This window comes from Sorghum bicolor, chromosome 2, assembly GCF_000003195.3.
Source record: "Sorghum bicolor cultivar BTx623 chromosome 2, Sorghum_bicolor_NCBIv3, whole genome shotgun sequence".
Classification (NCBI taxonomy): domain Eukaryota; kingdom Viridiplantae; phylum Streptophyta; class Magnoliopsida; order Poales; family Poaceae; genus Sorghum; species Sorghum bicolor.
This window is the reverse complement of record NC_012871.2, coordinates 578,025-604,459: the sequence shown is the minus strand read 5'-3', so window position 1 is coordinate 604,459 and position 26,435 is coordinate 578,025. Positions and strand designations below refer to the sequence as shown.

At 44.0% G+C, this 26,435-nt stretch overlaps 4 protein-coding genes across 11 annotated transcripts; 2 read left to right on the top strand and 2 right to left on the bottom strand.

Moving 5' to 3' along the window:
* LOC8081598 (phytosulfokine receptor 2) lies at positions 1–3,576 on the bottom strand. Its single transcript, XM_002459173.2, has one exon. It carries the CDS (start codon positions 3,353–3,355, stop codon positions 266–268), a length of 3,090 nt encoding a protein of 1,029 aa, XP_002459218.2. The 5' UTR covers positions 3,356–3,576; the 3' UTR covers positions 1–265.
* Positions 9,446–13,818, top strand: LOC110433183. Of its 6 annotated transcripts, none has more exons than XM_021454964.1 (3): positions 9,446–10,368; positions 10,756–10,805; positions 11,226–13,818. In XM_021454964.1, the coding sequence occupies exon 3, from the start codon at positions 11,717–11,719 to the stop codon at positions 12,875–12,877; it is 1,161 nt and encodes a 386-aa protein (XP_021310639.1). In that variant the 5' UTR covers positions 9,446–10,368; positions 10,756–10,805; positions 11,226–11,716; the 3' UTR covers positions 12,878–13,818. The 6 variants fall into 6 exon arrangements, with proteins under 6 accessions (XP_021310639.1, XP_021310637.1, XP_021310638.1 ...); XM_021454962.1 differs by having other exon boundaries at positions 10,719–10,805; XM_021454963.1 differs by adding an exon at positions 10,555–10,653 and having other exon boundaries at positions 10,756–13,818.
* Positions 13,989–19,273, bottom strand: LOC8054509 (dual specificity protein kinase shkD). 3 transcript variants are annotated; one of them, XM_021454958.1, is made up of 9 exons: positions 19,018–19,273; positions 18,844–18,914; positions 16,945–18,741; positions 16,784–16,861; positions 16,406–16,558; positions 15,658–15,969; positions 15,389–15,511; positions 15,129–15,216; positions 13,989–14,396 (listed from the first exon to the last, which is right to left on the bottom strand). In XM_021454958.1, the coding sequence occupies exons 3-9, from the start codon at positions 18,595–18,597 to the stop codon at positions 14,221–14,223; spliced, it is 2,583 nt and encodes an 860-aa protein (XP_021310633.1). In that variant the 5' UTR covers positions 18,598–18,741; positions 18,844–18,914; positions 19,018–19,273; the 3' UTR covers positions 13,989–14,220. The 3 variants fall into 3 exon arrangements, with proteins under 3 accessions (XP_021310633.1, XP_021310632.1, XP_002459216.2); XM_021454957.1 differs by lacking the exon at positions 18,844–18,914 and having other exon boundaries at positions 16,945–18,792; XM_002459171.2 differs by lacking the exon at positions 18,844–18,914 and having other exon boundaries at positions 14,023–14,396.
* Positions 20,469–25,103, top strand: LOC8081596 (RRP15-like protein). The gene is made up of 8 exons (XM_002461268.2): positions 20,469–21,049; positions 21,212–21,313; positions 21,420–21,501; positions 21,624–21,643; positions 21,891–21,951; positions 23,468–23,562; positions 24,599–24,691; positions 24,802–25,103. The coding sequence occupies exons 1-8, from the start codon at positions 20,591–20,593 to the stop codon at positions 24,862–24,864; spliced, it is 975 nt and encodes a 324-aa protein (XP_002461313.1). The 5' UTR covers positions 20,469–20,590; the 3' UTR covers positions 24,865–25,103.

Below are 26,435 nucleotides of genomic sequence, written 5' to 3'. Positions count from 1 at the left end.
TCATAAAAACATTGGTTGATTTGGAAATTTATTTATTTATAACTTTTACACAACCCTGAGTTACTGAGAACGAAAACCAGACCCAAGTTATTTTCTGGTTAGCTATATAATAGCAGTAGCACGACACCATGCCCAGCCTGCACCTGCATTGTCTGAATTTACTCAGACTGCTTTTCTACTCTGTTCTTCTCTCATATCAATACCTCCTAGCCTTTGATTGATTAAAAAAATGAAGAAACTGGCAATCAGCACGGTATGATGATGATCACACGTTGTCAAGACAGCTCACAACTTGTTCAATCGATGGCCGCTGCCGAGGATCAGTGCTGATGCACTTGCACGCCGTCTCGAGGACAGACAACAGCTGCTTCTCATGCGTCTTGCTCCATATCAGGCTGTCAAAAATCTGCTCTTCCTTCTTCTCAGACTTCATCTGAAGAACCCAGGAGATCAAATCCCTGGAACCTTTGAACTTGGACACATCCACAGGGCGCCTACCCGTGAGCAGTTCAAGCAAGACTACACCAAAGCTGAAGACATCCCCTTTTGGAGTGGCAATCACCGCTTGACTGTACTCTGGTGGGATGTAACCCAAGGTACCAACCAGATCGGTAGTCACATGAGTGTCGTATGGCTGTATCAGCCTTGCTAGCCCGAAATCAGCCAGGCACGCTTCGAAATTTTCGTTGAGAAGAATGTTGCTGGACTTCACGTCTCGATGGATGATGTTGGGCTCGCAAACCTTGTGCAAGTATGCCAGCCCCCTGGCTGACCCCTGGGCAATTCTGAGCCTTGATTCCCATTTCAGCATATAACCGCCATCTGACCTCTCATGCAGCCAGTAGTCCAGGCTACCATTCTCCATGTAAGAGTAGATCAACAGCCTATCATTTCCATAGCGGCAGTACCCCTTGAGGGTTACAAGGTTTTTGTGTTGAGCCTGTGACAGTGCTTCCACCTCAGCACGGAACTCCCTCTCCATCTGCCCACAGTCACCAGAGAGCCTCTTCACTGCCGCCTTTGTTCCATCGGGGAGATAAGCCTTGTACACCAGACCGAATCCACCACAGCCTATTATGTTGGCTTGATCAAAGTTATTTGTCGATCTGACAAGGTCACTGACAGTTAGCTCCTTCACCGTGGAATTCTGAAAGAACAGCACTGGCTTTGAGTAAGTGTCATACAATTCATGACTGGAGCCCTCGGTATCTTCATAATCAATAGCAGTGACCTCCCTCTTTGACATGTTCACCAAAATAACAGCTAAAAATACTGCAAGGGCCAGACCAATACAAATCGCCACCCCAAGTATTTTGTTTCTCCTGTTCCTGATACTTGATGCAGCAGGTTTTACGTCCATGTCGCTAGGAGTTCCACTCGACAGAATTGGGTTGCAGGAACTTGATCTACACAAAGCAGGATTACCATCAAAGCTCGAGTTGGAGAACGTCAGGAACTGCCCTCCATTTGGAATCTGCCCCGTCAAGTGATTGTGAGCCACACTGAACTTGGACAAGAAGGTGAGCTCTGTGAGGGATGATGGAATCTCACCGCTGAGATTATTGGATGAAAGGTCAAGAACCTCCAGATTCTCCATCCTCGACAGCGAATCAGGAATGCTCCCAGAAATGAAATTAGTGCTCAGATCCAGGACATGCAGCTCCCTCAGGTTTCCAAACTCAGGCCAGATAGTCCCGTTCAGGCGGTTGTTGTTCAGGATCAGCGACGGCGGGAAGTTTGAGAGCTGGTTATACTGCCGGCCACTAATGCTTCTGTTATGCTTGACATACAATGGCATGCCAGTAAACGCCATACCCGGTGACTGCGTGACAGCGACAAGGCTCTTGAGCTGCGTCAAGCTCTTTGGAATCTCACCAACCAAGGTATTGTTGGAGAGATCCAAGTAGCTCAAGTACTCAAACTCGCCAATCCATGACGGGATGGTGCCAACCAATTGGTTCCATGACAGATCAAGCACCTCCAGCTTCTTGCATCGAGTCAGCCATTTCGGAACCTTTCCCCTGAGAGCACAATCACCAAGGGCCAGCACCTCCAAGCCGCCGAACCCACCAACGCCATTGTCCGGCAGCTCCTCGCCGACGAAATTCTGGGTGAGGATCAGCGTAGTGAGGTTCTTGCAGGCACCGAGCACGCCAAGCGCCCCCGAGATGTTGTGGAGGCTGTTGTTGGACAGCGAGAGCATGGACAGCGAGACAAGCCGGCTGTAATCCTGCGGCAACTCGCCCGTCAGCCTGTTCCTGGCGAGGCTGAGCGACTTGAGCTCTCTGCACCCGGCGAGGCTGACCGGGAGCGTGCCGTTGAGCTGGTTCGTGGCAAGGTCGACGGAAGCAAGCGCCGGCATCCCGGAGAAGTTGACGGCAGCGACCGGACCGGAGAGGGAGTTGTTCCGGAGGTCAAGAACACGGAGAGACGACAGCCGCGACAGCGACGGCGGCAGCGAGCCCGTGAAGGCGTTGGAGTGCGCGGCCAAGTTCTCGAGCGACGTGAGGCCGCCGAACGCGTCGGGGAGGTCGCCGGAGAAGCGGTTCCCGGACAAATCCAGAAAGGTGAGGCTTTTCAGGTCGGCGAGGCGAGGCGTGAGGTGCCCGGTGAGGCGGTTGGCGGCGAGGGAGAGCTTGCGGAGGGCGGTGAGGTCGAAGAGCGCGGCGGGTAGGTCGCCCGTGAACGCGTTGGACGCGAGGTTGACCTCCCGCAGCGTGGCGGCGCAGGGCGGCGGTGTGGTGGAGGATGGGAGCGCGCCGGTGAGGCGGTTGGCGGAGAGGTCGAGTACCCGGAGCTTGGGCGCGCCGGCGCAGAGGTCGGGCGCGAGGGGGCCCGAGATGGAGTTGTTGCTGGCGTCGAGGGCGTCGAGGTGGCGCGGGAGGAGGAGGAGGGGAGGCGCTGGCCCCAGGAGGAGCCCGCCGTGGAGCAGGTTGGAGGAGAGGTTGGCGGCGCGGAGAGTCCCCGGCAAGGCGGCGAGGACGGCGGCGACGGCGCCCGTGAGCGCGTTCCGGCTGAGGTCGAGGTCACGGAGGAACGGGAGCGCGGTGAGGGACGGGTACGGGAGCGCGCCCGCGAGGCCTCGCGACGGGAGGCGCAGTGCGGACACGCGGCCGCCGGTGTCGCAGGAGACGCCGTCCCACGCGCAGCAGCTGGGGGAAGAGGAGGTGGTGGAGGGCCAGTGGAGGGCGCCCGCGGAGGTGAGGTTCCCGGCGAAGGCAAGCAGCGCGCGGAGGTCGTCCGGGTGGCACGGCGCCGGGTCCGGGTCGGCGGCTGCGCGGGACTGCGGGACGAGCGCTGGCGGCAGGACGAGGAGGAGGAGGAGGAAGAGGAGAGGGACGCGCTTGGGTGCCATGGATTCGGATTCGGTGGGGGCTGGTCTGGCACGCGGGAAGGGAGTGCGTCACACGGCTGCGGTGGCGGCGGACGAGGAGGAGGAGAGAGGGGAGCAATGCGGGTTCGACGGCGGCATGCCGATGCGATGCAGGCGGCGTTGTGGTCCTTGTGCCGTGGATGGAGGGAGGGAGAGCGGCGCAGCAGGCAGGCAGGCAGGGGGGTTTGTGGCGGTGATGATGGAGAGTGGGAGGGGAGTGGAGTGGAGTGAGCGAGGTTGGTTGAAAGCGAAGCAGGGCAGGGAAAGGGAAGAAGGGACGCGCGTGCGGGATGGATGCTGCGGTGTGTCCTCCTGTCCACACCCCAAAGTCCACTCTAGCTTGACTGGCCACACTGCGCTGCAGCAGCAGCCCTCCCCTCCCCTCCCCTCCCCGTCCGGCGCCGTCCACGCGGCCACCACCTCGGCCTCCTCTTCCTCGGATTGCGTCGCGTGTGCAGCTGTGCGTGACTGCGAGAGGTTGCGTGCGTGCGTGCGTCAGTCAGGTCAGAGTGCAGTCAGCAGCAGTGGGCTAGCGCGAGCGTTTGGAGTGTGATTCCCGTCACCCGCGTCCCGTTCCGTTCCGTTCCTCGATGCCGCTCTAGGCCACCGGCAGCAGCCACAGGTTTGCGGCGGAGGTTACTTCTGATTGTTGGCTGTCACAGCCTACTGCTAGATTCACTAATTAATTAAGTGTAATTAATGCGCGCCTCCTCTTTCCCAAGGCCTTGTTTAGTTCCCAAAAAATTTTGCAAAATTTTTCAGATTCCCCGTCACATCGAATCTTTAGACACATGCATGAAGTATTAAATATAGACAAAAATAAAAACTAATTGCACAGTTTGGTCGAAATTGACGAGACGAATCTTTTAAGTCTAGTTAGTCCATGAGTGGACAATATTTGTCAAATACAAACGAAAAAAGCTACAGTGTCGATTTTGCAAAATGTTTTGGAACTAAACAAGGCCCAAGTGCAGATATACTAGACGACGATCTCAAGAATAAATATACTACTAGCAACAAAATCTAGTCATCATACTACTAGTTATTTATCTCCAAAAATTAATATTGTACCTGTACTTCTCTTCTCTACAACTAAAAATTATAAAAAGGACCCATCCACCACTCATGGTGAAGCCACAACTCCCATCCCTTTTAGCCATGATAGGCTATCCCATCAACCTAGGCCCACTCACTCATACATGTAAAATTATTTTAGCGAATTTAAAAAAGTCATAACTTTTAAACCGAAGATATAAATTAAATTCCGATTGCACCATTAAATTTCTCATAACAAATTCTTCAAAATAAGATCACACATGGATATATTTAGATAAAATTTTATTAATGAATATTTATCTCTACAACTAAAAATTATGAAAGAAACATAAAGTATGTGGATTTTAAAACCGTAACAACGTATGGGCATTAACCTAGTGTATTACTACTTATATAATCTAAATATATAGCAAAAATCCGTGTATATCTAAAACATGAAGACGTCTTATAAATTATAATTAGAATGGAGAGAGTAGTATCAATATTATTATTATTATTATTATTATTATTATTATTATTATTATTATTATTATTATTATTATTATTATTATTATTATTATTATTATTATTATTATTATTATTATTATTATTATTATACAATACAAATATACTCAAAAATATTTATTATTAAAAAAGTTCGTTCCAAACCATAAGGCGTTTTGACCATTATAGGTGCATTGGTTTTCTACTGCGCTTTACATATGGGTTAATATAATACAAATATATTATGGAAACAAATCCTAGTGATAGTACAAATTTACTCCCTATTATGATAACAAATCCTAGTGATAGTACATATTTACTCCCTTTGGGTTCTTAAATGATATCGTTTTGAGTGAAGTTGTCTTAAGTTAAATATTTTAAACTTTAACTATAAATAATGGGTACAACAAGGAATTCTTTGGGTCTCCGTATGCATCCATTCCAGCTTGCAATCGATTTGTGCTAAGTTACAGCAAGGATCTAGGAGCCAAGGAATTCTTTTGGTCTTCAAATAGCGTGTTTGGACAGACTAAATTAAATTTTAGTCCGTATTTTGGATGGTAAATAGAAGACCTAAATATGAACTATTCATAATCTAACAAAAAATAATACAGATTAATTCGTTAAAAAAATAATTCATTTATATATTATCCAACGACGGATTATAGTTTTTAGGGCATGTTTAGTTTTTCATGGAATATAAAAATGTAAAATACCAACTACTTTGGAATGATGAAATGCAAAAAGCTAAATTTTTCAAAGTTATATTCAGTTCCATCCAAAATGTAGAATTTATTGTCCTTATTAGGGCCTTTTGAAGCTCTTTTGAGGTTTTTTTCCTCTCAAGGCAAAAATCCAGAATGAAGAATAGCTACCTTTTACCAAATTTTTTTGCACGTGTTTAGTTCCATTATGCAACAACGATGAACCAAAATTCAATTTTTTGAATGAAAGAGGAACTAAACACTCCCTTAGTCTAATGAACCTAACAGGCCCTAAACCAGATTCTAGAGTACCATGACCAAGGAGTAACGACCAGATTCTAAAAATCCACTGTCCATCATGCCCCTGCTCCTTTTTTTTTTGGGACATAGCAGGCATATACAACCAAGTAGAATGTCTAGAAATAATACATTATATGATCCAAACGTCTCTTGTTCTTTCATCTAAACTCAAGTTGTACAGTGTCAGTAGGCAGAATCCAATTATCAAAACATCTCTCGTGCTTTCTAAGAGATGCAATCATGCAACACCCTTTTTTCTTGACATGAAAAGTTAGGTTACTTTTAACATCTTTGGCACGGAGAAAAAGAGATAGTAGTAGTAGCTTTTAACAAGGCACAATAATAATTTGAGACCATAGCACCACTGCATTGCACTACTTGCATGCAGTACGGTGGTAGTAGTTGTGGTAGAGTAGGCAGAAAGTGTGTATGACGAGAAAAAGAAAAAAGTGATTGGATTGGGTTGAGCCTAGAAAGACACTTGTTCGTTCGAGATTATATATTGATATTTAATAATGTTTTTTTCTTATAATTATTAAAAAAATTTAGCCGTTATTTTGCACACAAGGGAATAGAGGAGAGGTGAAGTCGCTGGTAGAGCGCGTGCACGCGCAGCGCGGAAGTGCCTTGGCTGGCTTTATCTACTCAGGCTCAGGCAGGGCAGTGCTAGTGGGACACAAAACCTGTGCAGTGGATATTCACGTTGCAAGATATGCAGTGGCCACATCTGAGCTCTTTATCTAGGCCTTGTTTAGTTCCAAAAATTTTTGCAAAATAGAAATAATACCATTTATATTTGTATTTGACAAATATTATCCAATCATATACTAATTAGACTCAAAAGATTCGTCTCGTCAATTCCGACCAAACTGTGCAATTAATTTTTATTTTCGTCTATATTTAATACTTTATGCATGCGTCTAAAGATTTGATATGACAGGGAATCTGAAAAATTCTGCAAAATTTTTTGGGAACTAAACAAGGCCCTAATGGGGAACGGTAGGATTAGGATCTTGGGCTCTGTTCATTTGTCTTATAAGGCCTTATCAGTTCCACCCAAAAATCAAAAAAAATTTAAGATTTCTCGTCACCTTGAATTTTATGGCACATGTATGAAACATTAAGTATAGATAAAAAAAAAGATAACTAGTTACAAAGTTTATCTATAATTTGCGAGACGAATCTTTTGAGCCAAGGTAGTCCATGGTTGGACAATAATTCTCAAATACAAACAAAAATGCTATAGTGTCAAAAATCCAAAAAAGTTTTTGGATCTAAACAAGGCCTAAGCCGTACTTTTTCTGTCCGTCTTGTTCGTTTGGCTCATAAGTCATGACAGAAAGTACTGTTGGTTGATTTGTTATGAGAGAAAAATACTGCTGAATGGCTGACAGATTTTGGTAGTTATTCTCTATTTTGTATATGCTTTTCTGTTCAGATTTTGTATGCCCTTTATGAAGGTAGTAACAGTGCTATATGCTTTTTGTGTTCAGATTTTGTATTAAGGTTCTAGGTAAAAAAAGAAGCTTCAATTTAGATTAAAATATATGTAGAGTTGATCAACTGGGTCCTTATTTCCAAACAAAAAAAAGGCCTGCGACAGGGGATCCAATGTCACCAATTTTATTTAATATAGTAGCGGATATGTTGGCTGTAATAATTTCTAGAGCAAAGGAATCAGACAAGTTGAAGGGGTTATTCCCCACCTTATTCAAGATGGCTTGTCTATCCTACAGTATGCGGATGATACGGTGATTTTTATGAGTCATGATGTTCAGAAAGCGATAAATATGAAATTAATTCTGAGTACTTTCGAACAACTATCAGGACTCAAAATAAACTTTCACAAAAGTGAAATCTTTTGTTTTGGTAAAGCAAAAGATTATGAAGTGTTCTATTCGCAACTGTTTAGATGTAGAGTTGGGAAGTTCCCCTTTCGATATCTTGATCTTCCGATGCATACTAGGAAATTAAAAAGCAAAGATTGGCAAATAATCGAGAAGCAAATTGAAAAGAGACTCAGTGGTTAGAAAGGTAAAACGCTTTCAGTCGGGGGGCGTTTAATCTTAATAAACTCGGTGCTTTCTAGTTTACCGATGTTTATGATGTCTTTATTCGAACTTCCAAGAGGAGTGCTAGAAAAAATTGACTGTTTTAGATCACGCTTCTACTGGCAAAACGACCAACATAAGCGTAAATATAGACTAGCCAAGTGGGAACTATTATGCCAGCCTAAAATACAAGGTGGACTAGGTATTCAAAATTTAGACATCCAAAATAAATGTTTGTTGAGTAAATGGTTATTCAAATTGTTGAATGAGGATGATTTGTGGCAGGAGCTTTTAAGAAATAAATACATAAAAGATAAGACCCTAGGGAGTTGTGTTAAAAAACATAGAGACTTACATTTTTGGAGAAGCTTGATGAACGTTAAAGACACCTTCATGGGTTTTGGCTCATTCAAGGTCAAAGACGGGTCACAAATCCGATTCTGGTTTGACACCTGGATGGGAAATAAACCTCTAAAACATAGATTCCCAGCGTTGTTCAATATTGTAAGAAGAAAACAAGACTCTGTGGCACAAGTACTTAGTTCATCCCCATTAAATATTTCTTTTCGCCGAAATTTAGTGGGGGCAAACCTAAGGGACTCAATTTTGTACAGGAATTGGACTTACATGAAGAAAGGGATATTTTTGTCTGGGCATTACATTCATCTGGCAGCTTCTCTGTAAAATCCATGTACGCTGCGTTAATTAACAATGGGATTACAGTCTCACAAGATATTTGGCAAATTAAAGTTCCCACAAAAATAAAATTTTTTCTGTGGTATCTAAAAAAAGGTGTCATATTAACTAAGGATAACCTTGTTAGGCGACACTGGATCGGTGACACGACGTGTGCCTTCTATCACCTTCCAGAAACCATTCGATATCTTTTTTTGGATTGTTTTTATGCTAAATTTCTGTGGCGAGCGGTACATATGTTGTTTGGCATATCTCATCCCTTAAGTTTATCTGACCTTTTTAATAGATGGTCCAAAAGGGGTAATAAAAACCTAAACTCATTGTTATTGATAGCAGTGGCGGCGCTTAGCTGGACTGTGTGGTTAACAAGAAACGAGGTGATTTTTGATAAAAGTAGACCAAAATCTTTTTTGCAGGTTCTTTTCAGAGGAACTCATTGGCTTCGACAGTGGGCACAATTGCAGCGGTGTGAGGATCTACGGAATGAGCTGATTTCAACGGGGCGATATCTTGAGATGTCAGCTTTGAAGTTCTTCAATTCCAATGGATGACTGTCAACTAGATCTATTGCCTCTTTTTAGTCAGTTTTATTCCAATTGTTTTTATTTTAAGTTCGACTTTTTTTAGCGGTATGTTGGCCGGTGGACTCAAACTTTGTAATAATTGGCCTGATTCTATCAGTCGATAGATGAAGCCGGATATAAAATATCCTTTATCTAAAAAAACAATGAATTAGTAACCTGGACCAAAAGAGATCCAATATGTTCAGTATGTGGGCACGTGTTTTGTATGGCTGGCAATTCAGCAAACTCTGATTTTGAATATGATCTGTATATGGGCATGTGTTCTGCTCTGCTCCATACGTGATCGGCTACTTTACAGTGGTATAAGCCTTTGAATTACAGTATTATTTTGCATTCTTTTGAGTAAAAGGTGAGATGAGGAAAGGAGGGGAAAAAGAAGATCTCTAATCCTACCGTTCCCCGTTAGAATGTGGCCACTGCATATCCTGCAGTGTGAAAACCCGCTGCTTCTGCACAGGATCCGTGTCCGATCCGGTGGAGCTATGGAAGAACATGGTTCCCGCGTTGGTAATGCACGATGCCGGTGACGCTCGTCGTGACGGCGGAGTTCTCGGCGTCGCCTGGACAACTTTGGTCTGGTCCGCGTACATGCTGGTCGACTGGGCGGCCATCTTTGCGCTGGGGCACCGTACCTCTCCGTGCAGTGGCGAACGGTCCCGGCGGCCAGCACCACCTGATGGCTGATGCTGCTCTGATGTGGGCGCCCTTCCAGCCGCGCTCCCGCTCCTCTCCGCGCCGCACCGCCGGCTGTAGCCTGTTCCTTCGTCTCCGGTGGCCTCGCCACCGCCGCTGGAAGAGACAAAGTAAAGAAGATTTTTTTTCCTCCTCCAACGGATCCACGGATCACTACCCACAACGTACGGCGCACCAGCTCCTCCGCTCCTGCATTTTGCACGCAAATCCATAGTTTGGATTTTGGAGCAGAAACTCCCACGGTGCCAAGTCAGGTGGGTCGCCACCGGCACCGAGCTGGCCGTGGTCGTGGTCGGAGGCGAGGCACTAGTGGCCGGGGTCATGGTCAGTGCCAGGTCGATGGCATTTTTTCCCGCTCTCGAGATGCTCGACGAAACGCCGGAGTCGTTGATGCGCTTTTCAGCAAGCCCCGCTTCTTTGGGTGGCAGGTGCATGACTTCAGTTCTGCTGCTTCGATATATTTTGTTTTGTTCCTCTGCAGGAATCGACTGCCTATTGATTTTAGAGAAGCATATATTATAAAAGAATAGGCACATATTTGTGAAAGTTCTAGTCTCATTTGGATCTTCAGGTTAAGTAACAACACAACTTTTTTTTTTCTTTTTCTTCTAAAGTAACAACACAGCAGCATTCAAATTCAGTACATGGGGGTGCCAAATCAATGTACACTGCCCGTATTTAACTTTGGGGAAACTGGGGTTTACATTTTCATGGTGAGACTTGATACCAGTTTCAGAACAAATATCCATTTACAGATGGGAGGGTGTTGTCCATGCAGATTATTAACTTGGAGATTCCCTGTGGCTTGCTTCTAGGATGGCACGGAGATGAGATGCAACTTCAGTGAAGGAAGGCCGTCTCTCAGGTTCAGTTGACCAGCATTGCTCCATCAGTTTCCTCCATTCCGGGTTATAAGAAGTTGGCACTGGTGGCCATAGTGCTTTGCTTAAAATACCCCCTGCATACCACGCATCAGCAGTTGCTGTTTTTTTTTTTTGAAGGAACTGGAGGGGCCGAAGCCCCTACAGGGATTTATTAAGAGCAAAAAGTCTTACAGGCAAAAAGAAACAGCTAAAAAACAATGAGTAAACTAGGATACAAAAAAGGAAAGGAAAAAATCTGCTTCAAGCAGCTAAAGATTCCAGATTTTGTATCCATGCTTGAAACTGATTCTCCTGGCCTTGCTTCAATCTGTGCTTGAGTAAACCAAGCTCTTTGAAGAAAACTCTGCTACAGTTATCTTTATTTCTACCTTGTCCCCTGAATACAAGATCATTCTTTGCAGTCCAAATCGTCCAGCACAAAAGGATGATCGACTCCATAAAGAAGCAAGAGTTTAGCTGAGTTCTCATCATGGCAGTCAATTCAGGGAAGTGAGAATCAGCTGTAATTTGAATCCCAATGATGTCCCAACACATTCTAGCAAAAGCACAGTCCACAAACAGGTGATGAGATGTCTCCTCTATTAATTCATTACAAAGAGCACAATAATACGATTCTAATTCCATATGCTTCCTTCTCAACATATTCATAGTACTCAACCTGTCCTTAATCATAAGCCAAAAAATCACCTTGTGCTTTGGCTGAACTCTGCACTTCCAGAGCCACTTAAAGGCAGAATGAATGTCAGAATGCCCACAGAGTGCCCTATAGGCCATTTTAGCAGAATACTGTTCAGATCCTCCCCTCTGAATCCACTTATCTGGGTTTTCAGTAAGCTCTACTGACTCAATCAAAGCATTCACCCTCTGCAGCTGAGTGAAGGCAATCTGAGATATGGGCAATTGCAGCAGACTAGTAAAATCAGGGCTATTTATAACCTTTTGCATGGTGTGCTTGCCATTTTTCACAAATGTATACAGCTCAGGGACAGAAGAGCAAATGGGGTTCTCCTTCCAGGGATCAGTCCAAAAGAGCACACTGTCACCATTTCCAACTATAGGTGCCTCCCCGCACGCGGGCCTTGCCGCGCGGCTCCCCGCTCTCCTCGCCGGCGGCTACGGCTCAGGGTCCGGCAGCAGCGGCGTCCCTCTGCTCGCTGCGCGCGCCTTCGCCGCGGCCTGCGAGGCCGCGCCGAAGTGGGCCCCGCGATTTGCGCGACACGGTGCCGTCGACGTGTCGTTCTCCTTCACCACCGGCGGATCCTTGAACGACCGTGCGAGGCGGCGGACTTTGGGCTTCTCTGACCCCTCTGGGTGGTCCTGCAGCATCGCGGGGCACACGGTTCGGCTGCTGGCGTGCCGGCAGTGGGGCAGTGTGCCCTTCGCGTTTGTGCAGGGGCCAACTGCGGCACGTCTGCGAGGTTTGGCCGCGGGCTTGCTGGCGGCGGGGCTCCGTGTTCGTGGGCGCCTTCCGCCTTCTCCTCGGGAAGGCACAACGCAGTGTGGTCACCGCGACAGCGTCGACCTCGGCAAGCTCGTTGGATTGCCGGTGCGCGCCTCCCATCTCACGGGCGAGTCCAGCAATGGCTCTGTGTGGTGTGGTGGCGACCGGCTCCTCCCCTCGTCAGGACGTTTGCTTGCCGGTGCGCGCCTCCCTCCGTCGCGGGCGAGTCCAGATGTGGCTCCGCGCGGTGTGGCGGCGACCGGCACGTTTGGGGATCCTTGTCGGCGCGCGCCTCCCACCGCCGCGGGCGAGTCCGGGAGCGGCTCCGCGCGGTGTGGCGGCGGCCGACACCCCCTCTGTTTAGGCGAGAACGCTTTTGCGTGCCTCCGCTCGTCGCGGGCGAGTCCGGTATGGCTCCGCGCTGAGCGGAGGCGGTTGACGTTTGTCGGGCGCTCCTACCATCATCGCGGGCGAGTCCGAAAGGCTCTGCATGGTGTGGAGGCGGCCGGCTACCACCTCGGTCGCGGGTGGGTCTTTGGAGGCCTTGGCAACGGCTCTGGGCGAAAGCTCAGCTCAAGTTTTTTGAGCCAACGACGAGATTCTCCTTCTTGAAGACGTCACTGAAGAGCCTTGCAACTACTTCTCATCGACATATGGCTCAGGAGAAATCCTTGCCAAGCTTCGGCTTGGATGACGATGATTACGTTACGGCGTCATTCCCCCCTGGAGGCATCGTCGAAGAGCTCATTTGTTCCGATGTAGTAGTCTCCGCGTCGTCCTACTGCTTCCTTGTTTATCTGTGGCTCTGCCACTTCTCGCCCTAGCGCTAGGGCGTTCGGTGCGGCGGTTGTTGTTGCTGTTGTTTTTTCCTCTTCAAAACTTTTGTAAACTTCTGTAAATCTGCCTTTTTGGGCCCTTTTGAATATATTCAGGTGGGAGTAATCCCCCCGGTGAAAATTCAAAAAAAAAAAATAGTTTTGAACTGAGATAGAAGTTTTAGAATATCCCTCCACCAAAAAGACCCCTTCCTAGTGTGACTTGGCAATTTGCCATTTGAGTAATGCTTCTCCCAGATCAGCTTGACCCAGGGAGTATCATGTTTGTTAAAGAACTTATATAGATTTTTCATCAGCAAAGCTTGGTTCTGTTGCTGTTACTGGAGCAGACAAAAGGTCTGGCACATGATTCTGTATCCTTGGACACCATCATTATCCGTATGAGAATGCATCCAGAAGAATATGCAAAGCTTTATATTGTCTCAATCAATTTCTTGAATCCTGCAACTTCACTAAGGGTGCTGGTTTTCAACTGTAGGCCTGTTAGTTGATTGCTAAAAACTAGGACAGATTTGGCCAGAATCCAAGCTATCTTTGGTACCATTGACAACCCAGACAAAAGTATTCCCTGGAAGTTCTTTATGATACCTTTGATGATTTTGGAGATCAAACTGGTCAAGGCACAATATTTCACCTACCTAGGCTTCTCGGTCAAGTGAAATATAGATTGGGGTGAGGGAAAATTTATACGAGGGAATGTTAATTCATTATTCTGGCTTTATGGATATAATAGATATATGCTAGTCCTTTGGTTGTGTGATAATGTGAATATCAGTAATCTATGAAATGAGATGGCCAGTGGCATATACAAACTTTCAAAAAGCCCCTACTTGTGTAGTTCCTGTTCAGACATAGAATGCTTTGGCTGTGTCCTGTGGGACATCAAGTTGCTTTGCAGAATTTCAAAAATGAAAAACGAAAAGTAACAACGCAGCATCATTTCAAATTCAGTACATGGGGATGCCAAATCAATGTACACTGCCCATAGTTAACTTTGGGGAAACTGGGGTTTACATTTTCATGCTGAGACTTGGTACCAGTTCTAGAACAAATGTCCATGACTGTGTCTTGCTCTGGGAGGTAATATGTACAGATGCAGAGTGTTGTCCATGCAGATTATTAACGTGGAGATTCTCTCTGGCTTGCTTCTAGGATGGCACGGAGACGAGATGCAACTTCGGTGAAGGTAGGCCTTCTCTCAGGTTCAGTTGACCAGCATTGCTCCATCAGTTTCCTCCATTCTGGGTCACATGAAGTTGGCACTGGTGGTCGTAGTGTGTTGCTCAAAATACCCCCTGCATGCCACAGATCAGCAGTTGCTGTTACTGAAGCAGACAAAAGGTATGGTACATGATTCTGTATCCTTAGACACCATCATTATCTGTATGGGAATGCATCCAGAAAAATATGCAAAGTTGTATATTGTCTCATTCAATTTCTTGAATCCAGCAATGGCAATAAGGTTGCTAGTTTTCAACACTAGGCCTGGAACTGGCAAGTTAGTTGACTCCTAAAAACTAGGACATAATCCAAGCTATCTTTGGCATCATTGACAACCCAGACAAAAATATTCCCTGGAAGTTCTTTATGATAACTTAGATGATTTTGGAAATCAAACTGGTCAAGGCACAACATTTCACCTACCTGGGCTTCTCAGTCAAGTGAAATATAGAATGGAGTGAGAGGAAATTTATATGAGGGAGTGTTAATGCGTCGTTCTGGCTTTATGGATATAATATAATGGATATATGCTATTCCTTTGGTTGTGTGATAATGTGAGCATCAGTAATCTATGAAATGAGATAGCAAGTGGCATATAAAAACTTTCAAAAAGCTTCTAGTTGTGTGAAATCAATAGCTGTTGTCCACATTGAATGCTGTGGTTGTGGCCTGTGTGACATCAAGTTGCTTTGAAAGTCCATATTTTAAATTTGCGTCAAGCAAATCACTCATACTCATACATAGGATGCTGTCAGCAACAAAGGTATGGTGTCCTTGTTCAGAAGGAAGGTTTCATCTTAACATACCTATCACTCCTCCATAGTGCATGCCATCATATGGATCCTCGCCCGTGAGAATTTCCCACATTACAATGCCAAAAGAATAGACATCAATCTGTGCCAACACAAAAAAACATGTATTTGGTCTAGCAATTAGAAAAAAGAACGTCCAAGTAGGAACCAAGCAATTCACCTTATTATTTCTGTCTGCAACTTTGCACTGGGAAACTTAAATTTTGGTGATTTCTTGCTGTTAGGCTAACTATATCAAAGATTCAGAACAGTACCTTTTCAGATACTTTAGTGCCACTCATTGTCAGCAACTCCGGGGCCATCCATGGAAGTGTTCCTCTCATTCCACCAGAAACAAGGGTGGCTTGTTTCATCTTCGATAAGCCAAAATCAGCAACCTGTAGTAATTGATTCTCTGTTATGTGCATCAACTCCAGCTTTATGCTAAATTTCAGCTTTCATACCATACTGAACTTATCTTTTGTCAGCAATGCATTTAGAATTTGAGATGAAACAAATTTTACTGAGTTGTGTTGTAACTTACCTTGCAAATGGGACGAGATGGATCCTTAACATTCACTAGCAAGTTATCACATTTCAAATCAAAGTGGACAATGTCCTTGGAGTGCAAGTACTCCATCCCAATGGCTGCATCCATTGCAAGCATTATCCGTTTGCGCCAATCAAGATACTTGTCCTTGCGAAGGAGGACTTTCTTGAGAGATCCATTGACCATGAATTCTGTTACAGTAGCTAATGTTGCCCCAGGTCCGTTATTTACAACTCCATAAAATGCCAGAATGTTTGGGTGGTGAAGTTTCGAGATGATGGCTGCTTCTCTCCAAAATTCTGTAATCTGCATGTTTGCACATGTTGTATTTCTTATGATGGATAAAGCAACAGTCCTTGTGTTCTTTTGATTAACATTTAGTGAGAGTAATTTCTATATAAAATATCTGATTCTGAATCCTGTATCAAGATAATAACTCTGTGGCTGCTACAGTTGTTGCTTTGATCCCATATTAGCTAATATTTGCGGCCAAACATAGCAGCTGACTGCTTGTCCTGTATGGTTCATGTCCAATAACATGCAGTTTAGGTTGTTTAGAGGAGAATGGAATCAGTGATCTGTTATTTCTTGGTTCATCAGATAACAATATGAAACATCAGTACATAACATGATACAGGGTTTGATTACTTAGAGTACAAACCTATAGGTTATACCTCTTAAACTGACTATGGACAAGACCGGCTGTGCCCTCAAAAAATGCTGGTGAATTATAGAGGCTTACCAGCTTATCTGCTTGAGATGATGGTAACATAAAGCAGCTATTCTTTATCCGTTTAATAGCAACGTCACTCCCCTTCCATTTTCCATGGAAAACCATTCCGAATGCACCGGATCCCATCTCACGGAGATCTTCGAGGTCCTCATTGCTTATTATCTGCCATACATGTCACCATATTTCAGGAAAAAGTACCGCATGATTTCTATTTAGTGTGGAAAGCTAGGAATGTCCTTGGATATTTGCTGATAAACTCTTTCCATTGTATGCGCTCATTAAATCTTGTTTTACAAATTATCATTTTTACCTGTTTTTTTATCCTTTCAGTTATTTTTCCTGAGCTTCAAGTGGCTATGTTACATATTACAGAAGTTGAGTACAAACCTGGACATTACTTGTAAGACCTCTGCCCAACTCTGCATTTTTCAAACTATCTTGTTCACTGTTCTTGGTTTCATGTTCCTACCAGGGAAAAAATATTTTTAAGTTATGCAGCAAGGTAATATTTTCAAATTAGCATATAAAAAGAAATGTGGGGGATGTACTTCATGCTTTGAGATCAACGGTGCGATGTTGTCTTTAGCTTCTTGTGACAGAATTATGATCTGAGGACTATTAGCACCGACTGACCGAGACTTGATCATTTTTGACGATTGTTCATTGGGTCGTTCTTGTTGTCTCTCGCTTAAAGCACGCACTAGAGTATTTGGTTTCAGCTCAGTTGTCTTGTCTGAAGATGTTTCACTGCTATTGCTGGGAGGCTTGGATGGATGATCTTTCTCTGGAGTGTTACCACACGTATTAGGAACTGCAGGTTGTTGCTGCTTCATGCTGTTGGTTGCAACTGACTTCTCCATAGTATGCAAGTTTGAACTGATGTCCATATCATCATGGCAGTGCATAGGAGAAGCAGACCCAGGACTATGTTCTGGTATCTCTGTCTTATTATGCAATAGGAAGTTGTTATTCCTTGGTGGTTCTGCTGCTGCTGCTGCTGAATGAGATATACCTTCTTCCTGGGTGCTATTCCTTTCTGGTCTCATCTTGTTATTGTCAGAGCTTGTTTCTTGATTCACTGTTTTCTGGGAGCCCCTTGATGACGATTCAAGTGTGTCAAACACAGATCGATTTGTATGGGGTGTTGGACTAGAATTAGATGATGAAATGTTCACATTGCTGTTGTCTAGTGGTATCAGCAGCTCTTCTCCCAGAGATCCTGTAGTTTGATGGCCCTTTCCAGTTATGGTTGTAGTAGTTCGCTTCAGTTCTGGCTGATGTCTTGAGACAGCCTGATCACTACCGGTCCCTCTCGTAGCTGCATGTATGGATTCAGATGGCACAGATGGACCAAAGTGAACATTTCTGCCAGAGGTCATCAGGTTGCCTTCCCTGTTTTGTGCGTTATCTTTTCTGGCCTTCCGTGTCAGGAATTTTGGAGCTGGAATTGTCTTCACCAGCGGTCCACTCAATGTTTTTGGTGGTTCTACAACCATCCTTTGCGAGGGCTTGCCTTTGATGTGCTTTGAATATTCCTCTTCCATGCTTGCCGGCAATCTATCCTCTTTGGCACCAAGTATCATCTGATCTAGATCACTGGCTGACGTGCTGCCAAGGCTGTGCATTCTTGATGCCACAATTGGTGCAGTGAGTCCATTGACGAGAGCAATGAATTGCGCTTCCTTTTCCGCCTCGGATGATGAGCGCTTAACAAGGAAGTGCACACCGTGCTCGTCCTCGTTCGTGGAGAAAAGGTACATGGTAAGTCTCTCTCTGCTTGCTTCCAGCACAATGCACTCATCAACCATGTTGCGAAGGTCATCGTCGGAGGTGATGGAAATGAGCATGTTCAGTTGCTCCCCTGGGAGATGGTACTTGATCGTGTGATCCTGCCTGATTAGCTTTGTTGTCTTGCAGATCAGCTCGCGCCACGACACGTCCCGGTCAATCCGAACCAGATGCCTCTCGCCACCAACGTACCGGAGCTCCCCGTCACTTGGCCTTGGTAAGAACGCGCCGCCAAAGCTGCAGATGAACTTTATCTTCTTTCGCCTAACTTGATAAGGGTTCGGAGGGATCTGCTTCCATGATGCTTGGCTGCTGCTGCTGCTGCTGGTGTTGCCACCGAATGGAGGACTTGTTAGCAGCTGCTTTGGGGGTTTTTGTTCGTGGATGTTGAACACTTGTTCTCTCCAGTCCATGGTGCTGTTTTCCAGAGTGCCGGAACTGAAGTAATTAATTCAGTTCATGTCTTTGAGGTGCTAGCTTCAGTAAATCTATGGTCCTAGGTTGTTGACAGCAAAACTACTAGGAACCTATAATTGGTAGGTCCAGGGCCTTGATTCCTGTCCAGTCATAACATAACAGGGACAATAAGAACCTTGTTGAGCACCGAGCTACAAATAGATAGCAACACGAAATCGAATTTTAAGACCGAAGAAAGGTACCAAAAGAAGAATCTAAGTGCTGCCTTTTTGTTTGTGTATTTTCAGGCGGATGGGAGTGTTTTTCCTTTTTGCTGGGAATTAGCATGGAACGTTAAGGAAACTTGAATCGAAGTATCAAAGTGGAAGGGCATGCTGCACGCAGTGAGAGAGCAGAAGAGAAGCTACTGAACTGACCTCTGGCCGCGCCTCTGGGTCTCAACTGACGAGCTGCTGCTGGTAGAGGTGAGAACTGAACATGGCCAACTCAAACTCTCAAAGCTTGTGTGTTTAGCTTCAGTTTGTGACTTGTGGAGAAGCTGTCTGGCCTGCTAATATCAATATGCACATAAGAGTGGACAGGAGTTGTTGGCTGATGACTCAGCTGTCTGTGATTGATTGGGTCGGCGGCTGTGGCACCTTGATGACCATGACCTCCAGTCGGTTGACCGCGGGCAAGGGCAAACCGGCCAAGCCGTCTGGTCCTGGGCTGGGCGGCTGGCTAGATAATAATTAAGAAATAGTACTAGAATGGGAACAGGAGTACGTACCTTTGGCTGTCACTGTTTGCATGATGTGGCCGGCCTTACTCAACTTGTCGTCATTGCGAGGATGATGATGCTCTGATAATACGGCTGCCCATTGCCCAGTTGACAGCCAATCATCGAGGCCTTTTTTTTTTTCAGAATCTTTTCTTTTTAAAGCGGTCATCTAGGTCCTTCAGTTTCTAGGATTTGTTTGGCTACTCTTGTATCCACCTTAATCCACATATAAAGAAATCTCTAACATAAACCCACTCCAACATATATAGATCAATGGGGAGCAAAACAAAGGCCTTGAGTGTTTCATCCAAAGTGTGAATTCAAGTTTATGGTTGGATGTAGAGTGAAATTAGAATGAATCATTTGAAAAATTGAAGGAACCAGATGATCACTTTAAGAGTTTATAGATCTAAGACAAGAATATTGGGAAAGTTCAATCTATAGTTTATGTGAGCTTGTTTTTAAGTGTTTATCCTGTTTTTTCTTTTGGAAAAAAAATGAAAATGAAAACTGCAAAAAAAAAAAACATGTGACTGATTACGGTTTCTATTGTTTTAAGTTTTAACAATTCATCGTTCGTTACAAAAAGAATACTGATGATATTATAACCTTTTTTGTATTGCTGTATTCGTTTTTAACAATACCATTTTCGATTTCGATCTTGTTTCCATAAAAAAATCTAAAAAAATAATTTAAATTTCTTTTTGCGATGGTTTCCGACCGTTTCTATGCTAAACGATACTACTACTGTATTTGTTTCCTACTACCTCCATCTTAAATTATAAGACATTTCAAGAGTGTTTAACCAAATTTATATGATAAAATAATAACATTTATGATGTCAACTAAGTATTATTAAATTCTTTATTAATTATATTTTCATGGGATATTTATTTGATGTCATAAAATTTATGATTTTTTTATAATTTTAATTAAACTTAAGATTCTTTGACCTTTCAAGATTTTTTGGAATGTCTTATAATTTGGTCGTAAATGAAAACAATTCAGCTTTTCATTAAAAAAACGATTCAGAAAGAAAACCAACCCGGGCCGGCCCATTGTTCAGCCCAGCAGCCACGGACAGCCAGGCCCAGGCCCATGCTGACTAATATTCTGGGGCCGCGCGGCAGTGTGTGGGGAGAAGAAAGCAGGGAAGGGGGAGAAGCATCAGCAGCGCCGCCGCCGCCACTCTGCCGCCGCTAGAGCCCTAAACCCTAGCCAGGCCAACCATGGCCGCCGCTACCCAGACTCTGTCAGCTCCTCCGCCCGCCGCCGCGGCCGCCCCGAATACCGGCAAGCGCAAGAGGCAACCCAAGGGCAATAAGAAGAAGAAGAAGCTCGTGCGCTCCGACCAGGACGACTCCTTCCGCCGCCGCCGCAACAAGCCCAGCGCCAAGTTCCTCAAGCTTCTCCGGAAGCGCGCCCGCGACTACAACTCCGACGATGAAGAGGAAGATGACGACGATCAGCGGCAGGAGCACCCGCCGAATCCACGCCGCCGCCGTGACGACGGCGACGATGATGAGGCCCTCTCCCACTCCGAGCCGGAGGAGGACGAGGACGAGGACGGGGAGGACGAAGAGGAGGGGGCCTCCAGCTCGGCCGTCACGAGGTTCGAGCAAGGCTGCAGGGCGTTCCGCGTCGCCTTCCTCAAGATTATGGCCAAGAAACTCCCCGACAATCCCCTGGTAATTCCCAGCCTTTCATTTCTTCCGATATAGGTTGGCTGCATATCTTCATTTGTTGTTGTTGTCTGGCTGGCGTATGACGGGCAATCAATTGAGACGAAACAGAGGAAGGAAAATGTGGGTTGTCTCTGCTAGACTGCTAACAAGTTTCCCTCTCATTAGGGTCCAATCATGTCAGCACACAAGACATTGGTGGCCGCCAAGTTAGCCGAGGAGGTGGAGCAGCACAAGCCCAAGGGGGAGGCTCGAAAGGAGAAGCGAGTGGTACGACTCTCACACTCCTTGCACATTAGGTGCACTCTCCTTGAAATATGGTTTACCGCAAGCTATTGATTAATTTGCTCTTGTGTGGTCGAAACGGAAAATTTAGGCAGCAGAGAAGGGCCACGTCATACCTAAAGACCACTTGGACAGCAAAGAGAAGGAGCTCATCAAGGTTGCAACCAAGGGGGGTAATACTCTGTTTTAAACACCATGTCGTTTTGCATCTCTCAGATTGCAGATTACCAAATTGAATGTGTTGTTGACTAAAATGTGTTTTTCTGCATGGATTGTTTGGCTGCCGGTCAATCAGTTGTCAGGCTTTTCAATGCGGTAAGCACACCATGACACCAATCTTATCTCGGTCCCTGTGACTTTTAAACTCTACATGCTACTTTTCTTCATTGTAGTGAGCTCAACTGTGTTTACTCCACCTATTCTTGCTTCTGTAATGGTTTTGGGTGTTCATCCATTATATGAAAGTAGGTACATTATTAGTCTAGGTCTTAAGGACAGAGAAACCCTCTAACCACTTACCTCTTCATGTTTGTTCAACATTGAAATCGCCTTTTCTTTCCAGGTGAACAAGGCACAGAAACCTCGGAAAGATTTGAATCCATCAAGGACTAAAGATGCCAAAGGTATATTGTTGACCTCCTCACTCTACTAGGCTATAGTAGTTCCTCTCCTCTTTCCGGAGTCTGTGAATTGCATTGTTCATTTTATTCTACACCGCATCTGCTAAAACTCAATTTTTTCCAGTGCCATATATAGAGTTATGCTTGGCTGGAAGCTATATAGCATATTTCTTACATCTTAGAGGCTTTTAGTTATTTCTGTATTATACATGTCATAATTAATGTTGCTGACTTGAGTTCTAATTAAGGAGGACTAAGTGACTAACATCCAACGTGCAAAGTTCCTTTCGAAACACTTTACTAAAAAAATCCTGTACAGCTAGTATAGTAATAGGCCCTGGACTACTTCAACAGTTGAGCATATGAATGAGTTGCTGTTCTTCATGAGAAGAAAAAGGTTCTGCTCGAGAATTGAAATGTTAAGCTAAGAAACAAAATTTTCAGCCCAAAGAAGCAAAATGCTCTAGCTTTATGAGAAAATTGTTTCAAGTTAAATAAAAATATTCTAGAAGTGAGAAACGAAATGGATGCATATTATCACATCTCTCTTATTGGATGCATAGTAAGGAATTATGTAAAGTAAGAATTTATAATACCACACTGGATTTAACTTCTAAACGCACTCAGATGCTATCACATGTGTTTGAAGAATTCAATGCCATATTCCATGCCGGCTATGTGCACAGGACTTTCCTCGTACAAAATCAAGAAATGCATACATTCTGCCTTGCTTATAGCCACGGCTCATAAGTTGCCCCTGTCCAGGTTACACATGAGTGACCTGGACAACAGTGACTTACGAAACGTGGCTACAAGCAAGACAGCATGTATGTGTTTCTTGATCTTATACCAGGAAAGTCCTGGGCACATAGCCAGCATGGAATATGGCAGTGAAGTTGTCAAATAGATATGATCATGGAATATGGCAGTGAAGTTATCAAATAGATATGATAGCGTTTGTATGCCTTTATTTAGATAAATTTGGTATTATAAATTCTCTTACTTTATATAATTCCTTACTATGCATCTAATTGGAGATATGTGATATGCATCCATTTTGTTTCTACTTCTAGAATGTTAAACATTTTTCTTACAAAACTAGAGCATTTTTGTCTCTATGAACTTTTCTATCATGAAATAGGCACTTATCAAATTTGGTCTTATCTAGAACTTCAACTCATACTGGGGTTGGTTTGTATTCTTGTTCTTCTTGAGCAGTGTAGGACTATGTTAGCTGGACCTACAAAACCCAAAAATGATGAGCCACTCAATATGGCATCTTGATATATGATTCAATGAATGCAAACAGATGCGTACACTTTGATTACTCAAACATACAAATTAAGAGGTCCAAACAACGACAGCATCTGCTTCCTTTCATTGCAGTGCAGTACTGTGTTATACTGTTATTTCAAACTTTTGTTGTACGCTCTGTTTATGTTTATGCATTTCATTTTGAGACATGGCAGCAGTGATCATATCCTAATATTCTGAACGATTTCCTGATAACTCCTGACAGTTCTAGAAAAAGAAAGAAAAAACACGTTCCTCACGGAACTGGGGATGCCATCTCATCAAGATAAAAAGAGCAAGGCATCTTCCAATCTCTCCAAGGTACATACTGCAAATTATTTCTTTGGTGACTCTTATTGGGACAATATGACACTGATGCCTCACTGCCATGGCATTTGCCAAACTAGTTACAGGAACACATCACCCACTTTCCACATCTACATATATTGATTGATGCCTGGGAAATTGTATTATGACTTGGCATGAATTTCAAACTATAGCTATAGCACATTACCCACTATGCACTTGAATCTCAACCTTTAGTATTATGGAGATCAAGCTAAATGCTGTTGAATGTTTTATTGTTGTGATGAGGATTTTTGACACGCAGCATTAGGAGATCAGGCAAACTGATAGTTACTAAAGCTGTATTATTGATAAAACTAGCTTAACTTGCTTGTTCATTGTTTGGGCAAGTTCATTGCAATAAGAGTAACCACAATTAATTTTCTGAAAGGTATCCACTTGATGCTGGGCGCCACTTGGCTGTTGTTATTTCGCTTTAATAGGCTAACTGGACAGGATAGCTGACTAGACCTAGCAACCATAATCATTGGAGTAACTGGTTCAGTAGTAGTAACCATGAGCACTGTGACCTGAACCATCCTCTTGTTTCTGTGCTCCAGGCTCTTACTGGTAAAGAAAACATGCCTAATTTTCCTGTTGTGCTATGCAGTACCTAGGCTCCTATTGCCTTGGGCGTTTTATTTCGTTGCACTTTACCTAAGCCCCCAGGTGTGGTTGTCCACAACTCCACATGGTTGAACGACCTCAGATTCAAATATTAGATTACAATTTCAGTTGGTTTGAAAATGGTTTGTTAGAAAATATGGTCGAAAGATTTGTTGTTTGCCTTGTGGTAAGGATGACACAGCCAGACGGTAGTGGTAAAATTAGCAGTCTAGATTTTTGGTTTCACAAACTGAAGTCACATGTTGTGTTGTTGTTAGTCTTTAGCCTAACAGGTGTTACTAGTTGATGCAATATTTGCTACAAGCTACTAGCTGGTGCAATATTTGCTTTGTAAGAGAACCTTAATGCCTTGAGCTGTCTCTCATAATTGATCTGCCCTTTCTAGCATACTGGCAAAGATGAAGATGAACCAGCATGGGCACCTCTTCGTGACACATACATGCTTGGTTCTAAACTGAAGGACTGGGACAAAATGAAGGTAATTTCTCCTCATTTATGTGTTCTTTTTCCTGTTGGCCCAAAAGTGGTAATTCATATATGCACACTTTGCCTTTTGTCTCTAACTGACCTTTTATGTTTTATGGGCAGGATTCTTCGGCGGCCAGTGAGCAAAAAAAGGTTCCTTTAAGTGACTCTTCTGATGAGGAATAGGAACATAGGTAGTCTGGTTTAGTCGAAGCAGCATGTATCTTGCTTTGCATAATGTTGTCCTCGTTGCTTGTAAAGCGTGTTGAGATGGGTTCTGGATATTCAGACTATCAAATTCACACCTCACTCCCCTTTTCGGGATTTTTGGCTGCATTGCATTTGTTCTGAATATATAGTAATATATGTATCCTTTATATTGGCATTAGTGATGGATGTGAACAAAACAGCAGGATTAGAACTTAGAAGCCTCGCCCTTGTGATATCGCGTTGCATCTGATGGTTCCATTTGGTTGGAAGTTCGGACAGTCTGTAGGATACTCACTATTGTTCAGCAACTGTCCTTGCCTACCACCAAAATCACCTTCCATTTCAAATTACAAGATGCTTTGGCTTTTCTAGATATGTAGCTTTTGTTATGCATTTCAATATACTTTATGTTTGGATACATAGTATTGCATTCAATATACATTATGTTTAGATACATGATAAAATCAATGTATCTAGAAAATCCAAAACGTCTATAATTTGGAACAGAGGAAGTAATAAAGCTGCAGAAATCTGGTGAACGTAAACGCATCCGACTGTTCAGGTTACGACTCGAGGACTCTGCATTTCTAAACTGCTGCTGGTGTACACCCAACTGTGGTAAGATAAGATCAGAGTTGAAGGTGACTCAAAGCATTGCAATTCCCAGCAAATAAATCAGTGCAAGCAGACGAGATTGTTCGTTCGTTCATGCATGAACAGGACGGATGAACGACAGACATACCCCGTTTAGGTGACTCAAAGCTCTTGTCATCCTTTTCAGACTCGAACTCAGATTGTAACATAAGCTCACACCGTTCGAGTGTCTCTATATCAGTTCCTAACCTCAGTTTGAAATGTGTATTGGTAGCAGAATTCTGTGCATTTTCATGTTTCTCTCTCTCTCTCTCTCTCTCTCTTTTGAACTTTAAATCTTTAAGAAACAGGGTTTGCCAACGTCTTCTGCATGTACTTGGTTAATGTTCCTGGTTTCATCTCAATGTAGCCCTCTCCTGCCAGGAGGTCGGCAAAATCAATTGAACAAGAATTGCTTACGTCCAGCTCCAGTTCGTTCAATTACAGGTTTTTATGGTTTATATGAATGGAGAAGAGCAACAACCACAATTCAAGCTTCTGCAAACACCAACCATATTTCACCACTTCACCTGGATCAGATCGAAGCAACAGTTAAACAAATAAGCAAAAGGGATCGACTACAAGTCCGGCGAGTTTTTACACCCTCCAATTCTCATTGTTCTATACCAATTCAGCTGCTTCAGTAAATCTTGTATTGTTTTCAGATTCAGCAAACCTGCGTAATTGGAACAACAGGGGTTCTCCAAAAAAAATGTTCTTACTCACCAGAAGCTAGAAAAAAAAGGAAAAAAAAAGGGAGGGACATGTGCCAATTTGGCACATCTACTTTACTTGCTGTCACTAAGGGGGTGTTTGGTTGAGGTGTTAAAGTTTAACAGTACTGTATCATTTTTTGTTTTATTTAGAAATTACTGTCCAAATCATAGACTAATTAGGCTTAAAAAATTCGTCTC